Raw genomic sequence first — 7819 nt, forward strand, 5'->3', positions numbered from 1 at the left:
CTCAGGTGACTTGAAGTTCCGCTCTGAGACCCCCAATTTGGCCAAATTTAAAAATTTGCACGTGTGATACATCAGTGGAAAGCTTAAAATCTCTATTTTCTGGTGGAAGAAAAATTTTGAGCTGGAGGGCATTGTTTGACACCTGAAAAGTACCTCAAATCAGGAGAGTTAAAAATATACATTTTTGAGACCTTTGACATTTTCTTTAAGTTTCTCACTTAAAAAAGGTTTTGAACACCCATCCTGGTACATTATAATTAACAAACACTTCAATTCAAGTAACATTTTGTAACAGAATTTTTTTTTTAATTAATTTTTTTTTTATATGAATTCCCCCTTCCTTGTCATGCTGTAATCATTGGGTGAAAGGAATACCCATCAGTAAAAGTCTGGAGGCCCTTGTTGGATGATGCCAATGTTGTCCTCCCTGCCGTACATGTACAAGGTCCCCTCCTTCTTCACATATCTCACAGAGAGGCAATTAAATGCATGCACTTCAAGTACCTGTTGGCAAAAAGGGAAGATTTACATTTAGTATACAAAGGAATAGCTCACTGTTAATTTAGGATTAGAAAAAAATGTGTCAAATGAAAAAAATGTGCCATGTATGCAGAGTTGAGGCGATAGAAAGCATCCTTCATCGGTGTTTTTTCTTTCTGATCAGCCGTTGTTATCAACTCTGCCAACTTCTTGGCTCGCTTTTGGGCATAGTCCCTGTTCTTCATCCGCCTCACAGCCACAGATTTTCGAGCTGACCTCTGGCTCCTCGAGTACGCACGCAGAGCATTGCAGTGGACGCTTCTCTTCTCCTCTGGTGTCATCAGCCTAGATAGGATAGTATATACAGTGCCTTGCAAAAGTATTCGGCCCCCTTGAACCTTGCAACCTTTCGCCACATTTCAGGCTTCGAACATAAAGATATAAAATTTTAATTTTTTGTCAAGAATCAACAACAAGTGGGACACAATCGTGCAGTGGAACAAAATTTATTGGATAATTTAAACTTTTTTAACAAATAAAAAACTGAAAAGTGGGGCGTGCAATATTATTCGGCCCCCTTGCGTTAATACTTTGTAGCGCCACCTTTTGCTCCAATTACAGCTGCAAGTCGCTTGGGGTATGTTTCTATCAGTTTTGCACATCGAGAGACTGACATTCTTGCCCATTCTTCCTTGCAAAACAGCTCGAGCTCAGTGAGGTTGGATGGAGAGTGTTTGTGAACAGCAGTCTTCAGCTCTTTCCACAGATTCTCGATTGGATTCAGGTCTGGACTTTGACTTGGCCATTCTAACACCTGGATACGTTTATTTTTGAACCATTCCATTGTAGATTTGGCTTTATGTTTTGGATCGTTGTCCTGTTGGAAGATAAATCTCCGTCCCAGTCTCAGGTCTTGTGCAGATACCACCAGGTTTTCTTCCAGAATGTTCCTGTATTTGGCTGGCAGGAGATAAAGGCCTGGATGAGTGAAAACTTCCTGCAGCTGAACAGCTCCAAAACAGAAGCTATTCACATAGGTACTCCTCACCAGCTCCGTTCCGCCCCCATTTCCTCAGTCTCCTTTTTCGGCCACAAATTTTCCCTCTCCCCTTCTGTGACTAATTTGGGGGTCAGATTTGACCCCCATCTTAGCTTTAACAATCACATCAATTCTATTTGCAAAACCTCCTTCTTTCACCTCCGCAATATTGCCAAACTCCGGCCATCTCTCTCCCGTCCTGCTGCAGAGAGACTCGTCCATGCCTTTATCTCCTCCAGGTTGGACTATTGTAACGCACTCCTCATCGGGATCCCTGGCAAGAGCCCACAAAGGCTTCAGTATGTCCAAAACAGCGCTGCCAGGGTCCTGATGAGGGTGCGTAAACACGAGCACATCACGCCCATCCTTCACACCCTACACTGGCTCCCTGTTAGCCTCCGTATTGAATTCAAAATCCTCCTTCACACCCATCACTGTCTACACGGTGTAGCCCCCACCTACCTCACCGAACTCCTCACATCACATACTTCAGCTAGAACCCGGTCAGGCCAACAGCACTGTCTACTCCCGCCCAGGACTCGGCTCAAGACTATGGGCGACAGGGCCTTTGCAGCTGCTGCTCCGCGTCTGTGGAACGCCCTCCCAGACCACCTCAGAGCCCCGCAGACGGTGGATGCATTTAAAAAAGGACTAAAAACTCAACTTTTTAAAAAAGCTTATTCTAGCTAATTTTATTTGACTATCTTATTTTTATCTGATTGGTATCTGATTTTATCTGTGCTTCTGCCTGTTTTGCTTTTCCTCTTTTATTCTTAGTCTTTTTATTTATTTTTTTTTTTTCTGGCGATGTGCACTTTGAGATTTGTTTTCAAATGTAAAGTGCGTTATAAATAAAATGTATTTTTATTATTATTATCCATCTTCCCGTCAATTTTAACCATCTTCCCTGTCCCTGCTGAAGAAAAGCAGGCCCAAACCATGATGCTGCCACCACCATGTTTGACAGTGGGGATGGTGTGTTCAGGGTGATGAGCTGTGTTGCTTTTACGCCAAACATATCGTTTTGCATTGTGGCCAAAAAGTTCAATTTTGGTTTCATCTGACCAGAGCACCTTCTTCCACATGTTTGGTGTGTCTCCCAGGTGGCGTCTGGCAAACTTTAAACGAGACTTTTTATGGATATCTTTGAGAAATGGCTTTCTTCTTACCACTCTTCCATAAATGCCAGATTTGTGCAGTGTACGACTGATTGTTGTCCTATGGACAGACTCTCCCACCTCAGCTGTAGATCTTCATCCAGAGTGATCATGGGCCTCTTGGCTGCATCTCTGATCAGTTTTCTCCTTGTTTGAGAAGAAAGTTAGGAAGGACGGCCGGGTCTTGGTAGATTTGCAGTGGTCTGATGCTCCTTCCATTTCAATATGATGGCTTGCACAGTGCTCCTTGAGATGTTTAAAGCTTGGGAAATCTTTTTGTATCCAAATCCGGCTTTAAACTTCTCCACAACAGTATCTCGGACCTGCCTGGTGTGTTCCTTGGTTTTCATAATGCTCTCTGCACTTTAAACAGAACCCTGAGACTATCACAGAGCAGGTGCATTTATACGGAGACTTGATTACACACAGTTGGATTCTATTTATCATCATCGGTCATTTAGGACAACATTGGATCATTCAGAGATCCTCACTGAACTTCTGGAGTGAGTTTGCTGCACTGAAAGTAAAGGGGCCGAATAATATTGCACGCCCCACTTTTCAGTTTTTTATTTGTTAAAAAAGTTTAAATTATCCAATAAATGTTGTTCCACTTCACGATTGTGTCCCACTTGTTGTTGATTCTTGACAAAAAAATTAAATTTCATATCTTTATGTTTGAAGCCTGAAATGCGGCGAAAGGTTGCAAGATTCAAGGGGGCCGAATACTTTTGCAAGGCACTGTATACACACTGAAAAACACACCTCCTTACAACTTGTTAAATTCCCTTGTATTCAGCATAAATCTACTAAAAACTAGAAACTGGAATTTCTGAAGAAATTACGATGGGCCTTTGCTGTGGTAGATACAGCTCTATCGGGTCACTTCCTGTTGATTTGGGGACATTTTGTGGACACTTCCGCTTGATATTTTGACGTACATGGCTGTCAATGGCCTCAAGTTACTTGGGTGCCAGTTGAATGTCAATGGGTTGTAGTGGTATGTTTTTGGTAAAAAAAAAAAATACAAAAACAGGTTTTTCTGCAATTGGAAATGAATAGGAAATTTTGGCGTACACGTTCGTCAATAGCATGGACTTTCATGGCTGTCAATTGCCAACTAGTCTAACACTGAAAACAACATGGAGAAAATAATCTGACTAGATTTAAGGAAAATAATCTGAATAAGACGTTATAACATAGCAGTTTAATTATTTTTCATTTGTTAGAAATCGTAATTTACCCAGTGTTCATGTTAAAATCAAATAAAGTAAATCAAGAAATATACTGTGTAGATCAGGGGTCCCCAAACTTTTTCCTGTGAAGGCCACATAACTTTTCCCTTCTTTGATGAGGGGCCAGGTCAGTTTATAACAGAAAAAGTGTGACGATTGCAGGAGTGCCTAGATGTAAAAAATTATTGTTTTTCAGAAAGCCACAATCAAATAACCCTTTCTGGATTCTTCACGGAACAAAAGTAAATAAAATAAAATAAAATATAATAATAATTAATAATAACACTATTAATTAAATAGATAATAACCAAATAACCCTCTCTGTGTTCTTCACAGAAAAAAGCCAGGAAATAAATAACACTATTGAGAAAAAAAAAATGTTCAGGGGGCCGGACTAAATGTGGAGGCGGGCCATATCCGGCCTGTGGTCCGTAGTTTGGGGACCCCTGATGTAGATGCATAACACATACTGTAAATACCTTGGCTTCTTGCTCTGTGAGCATGCATCGCAGCACTTCTTTGGTGGAAGTGGTGTCTCTGCCAAAAGGCTTGTCCTGGTGAGTTGTACACAGCTGTGAATGGCCACAGCCGGACTTAGTTTGGATCTTAACGGCAAAACACAATAATATAGAAAAAAACGTGACGCGAAAGTCACGGACATCAAGGAGTGGTCGAGATTTTATTTTTCAAATATTTACCCCTTTAAACGTTTTTTTTTTCCAATTTTTTTTGTTTGGATCAATTGTTTATCATCTAAAATATCGGGAAAAATGCGACAGTAACAAAAAAAATTTACAATTAAGCCATAGTTATGAGGTAGATATCCGTGACCTATTTACAGACACCATTTTTTTTCATTGTGACGTAATTTGTTTAAAAGTTAAAAAATATGCCAGTGAATAATTTTTTAAAGTCGTTTTTTTTTTTTAACTAAATATTAGACGTCAATTAATGATTCTAAGCTAAAAATGATAGACATTTCGACCAATAAACATGATTGCTTACCTTCTTTTTATGGCTGGGCTGAAACAAAGGCGGTTGCGCGATGTCTGTAAACGGGGGATTTCAGGATAAAACAGACAAATAAAAAATGGTTAGGGGACATCATGTGCCATGAATCTGCTATTGCAGCATATAGACATATTGTTCTATCAAACGCAACAGTTGTTTTGTCTTAAAATACAGGAGTTTATTTTAAAGAGGGGAACAAGAGCAGAAACTGCTTTTTCAGCCTTGTCTGTGTTTTCCGCTATGTGTATATATGCTGTATATGTATGTATGTATATATATATATATATATATGTATACGTATATATATACGTATATATGTATATATATTTATATATATACGTATATATATACACACACGTGTGTATATATATATATATACGTATATATATATGTGTGTGTGTGTGTGTGTGTGTGTGTGTGTGTGTGTGTGTGTGTGTGTGTGTGTGTGTGTGTGTGTGTATATATACAGTGGTACCTCTACATACGAAGTTAATCCGTTCCAGGACCTTGTTTGTAAATCGAAATAGTCGTATGTTGAGCAGGATTTTCCCATAGGAATACATTATAATTCCATTAATTCGTTCCACAGCCCAAAAACCTTCACTAAATCCTTAAAAAATACTGCTGGTACTATTACAAATGGCAATTACACCAAGGAAAACAAATAAATTATAAATCAAAATCGGAATAATAATAATAATAATAATAATTCCTGTATTAATGTAACGAATCGGGTTCTAATGTGGCGGACGTTTTTTGCTGACCCTGAATGCACCGCAGGGCTGACGTGCCAGAGACAGACCGGTGAGCTTGAGTTTCACTTTCACTTTGAATGTTTTCTTGAGAACACCGTCAATTGCGGCAGACATAAGGTGTTTTTGTTTTGAATAAGTTGTGAAATAAATGATAAAAAAGTGGCGAAGTTGGCGATTTCTCTGGAGATGTTACCACAATAAGAATTGTCAGCTTAACTTATAAAGACTGGCGAACGATGGTCGGAGGAGGACCGTGGAGATGTATTGTTGAGCCATTTCACGGATGCCCACCCTACGCTCATATTTTTCTGTCATTTGCATCTTCATTTAGAAGGTAAGCGTCAACTTTTTCCTTGTTTCACCACCTGTACCAACCTTTTCTGAAACCAGTGTTGATTTGTCACACAAGAAAATCCGCCGTGCATTCGTCTGCGGTGCTGCCATTGTCGTCGTATTTCGAGCATGTCGTCGGATGTAGAAACAAATGGCGAGTCAAATTTTACGTCGGATGTCGAAAAGTTCGTGTGTCGAAGCGATCGTATGTAGAGGTACCACTGTATATATATGTGTGTATATATGTGTATATATACGTGTATATATATTTATATATATATATAAATACATATACACGTATATATGTGTGTATATATATGTGTGTATATATACGTATATACATATATACATATATATATACGTATATACATATATATATACATACACATACGTATATAATTTTCCTATGTATATTTACCTGAGTTTTTGAGCACCTGTCAGTCAAAAATACTTGTGGTTGATTCAGCATAGATTTGCCTTTGACCGAACCACAATTTTCATGATGACATGAACATTATTATAATGAACAAAACAAAGACAAGAACAGTTTTGACTTCAAATAAAGTGCCCATATTAAGTTTTTCAAATAAATATAATTTGAGTCAATCACAATCAATCAGTCAATATCATTGACGATGTGTTCCCCTGAACAATGAGCACTGATCTAACAGACATAAACCCAACAGGTATTGTGGTTTGTCAGCAGATGAAACATTTGGTGCAAGAGGAAAGGAGATTTTTGTCGTATTGGTCCATGAAACAACTTTCTTAACCTGGCAATTACAGAACAGCAAGCCTATCAATAACCAAAAGGTCTCTCAAGAACTTGTAAACATAACACTGTAAAATGCAAACATTTGCTAATTGCCATAGTAAGGTTTATAACTCAGTGAAGGAAAAATAAGGCTTCTAGAACAGTAACAAAACTTTGCATACTAGCAAAACACGAGTGCAAACAACCGCACACATCCCAATCCGACACCGTGCCAAAAATATTATTAATAGTCCCGATAACATATTGTTATCGGATTTATTGGGATGATGTTATAATTCCTATTAGCGGACCAATATTTATCGTGCACCTCTAATATTGCTCCTTTAATGTCTAATCATATCTTCAAAATAAAAAAATATACCCTTGAGACTAACTGATAACCAAATTGTTTTCATTTAGCTGAAGATCTATTGTGAGAGTCACTCCTTCAGGATTATGGCCAACGGGATGCATGTGCACGACTACAAGCATCGTTTCACTCAACTGAATCGCATTTCAGAGCTGGAGATTGATGGTGACATCACCATCACCTCAGTTAATGTGTAGAGACTACAACTACATATACTTTCTCACTGCACATAATCATATTATATACCGTGTTAAAGCAATCAGCACATTTAAAAAAAAAAAATAGAAACAAGATGTCTTAGACTTAACAGACTATGTTTGAAATTATACTTGATTTCGCTGTGAATCAGTCAGTTTTGAAAGCTTATTTTCTCATACATTTTTCCACTGTTATATTTTTCATATGTATAATCCTTATAAATGTGTGACAAATATAAATAAATAAAAGTTGGATTTCACTGAGTTGTTGCTGATTATATGATGCTGATTGACAAAGCCAATTACCGTATTTTTCGGAATATAAGTCATAGTTTTTTTTTATAGTTTGGCAGAGGGTGCGTCTTATACTCTGGAGCGACTTATGTGTGATTATTTACGGTCGGGTCCGGCCGACTTCTCTCTCGCTAACTTTTAAAAAAACATATATATATATACACACATATATATATATTAGGGCTGTCAAAATTATC

The 7819-nt window shown here is 38.2% G+C and overlaps 1 protein-coding gene across 1 annotated transcript in view; it reads left to right on the plus strand.

Moving 5' to 3' along the window:
• The window catches only part of LOC130917999 (galectin-9-like), a 35126-nt gene extending 27560 nt beyond the window's left edge, over positions 1–7566 (plus strand). The window contains exon 8 of the mRNA XM_057839831.1: positions 7182–7566. Within this exon, the coding sequence (XP_057695814.1) occupies positions 7182–7328 (147 nt within the window). The 3' untranslated portion in view covers positions 7329–7566. The remainder of the gene's footprint in view (positions 1–7181) is intronic.
• The last annotated feature ends 253 nt before the right edge of the window (positions 7567–7819 follow it).

The sequence above is a fragment of the Corythoichthys intestinalis genome, chromosome 6, assembly GCF_030265065.1.
Source record: "Corythoichthys intestinalis isolate RoL2023-P3 chromosome 6, ASM3026506v1, whole genome shotgun sequence".
Lineage (NCBI taxonomy): Eukaryota > Metazoa > Chordata > Actinopteri > Syngnathiformes > Syngnathidae > Corythoichthys > Corythoichthys intestinalis.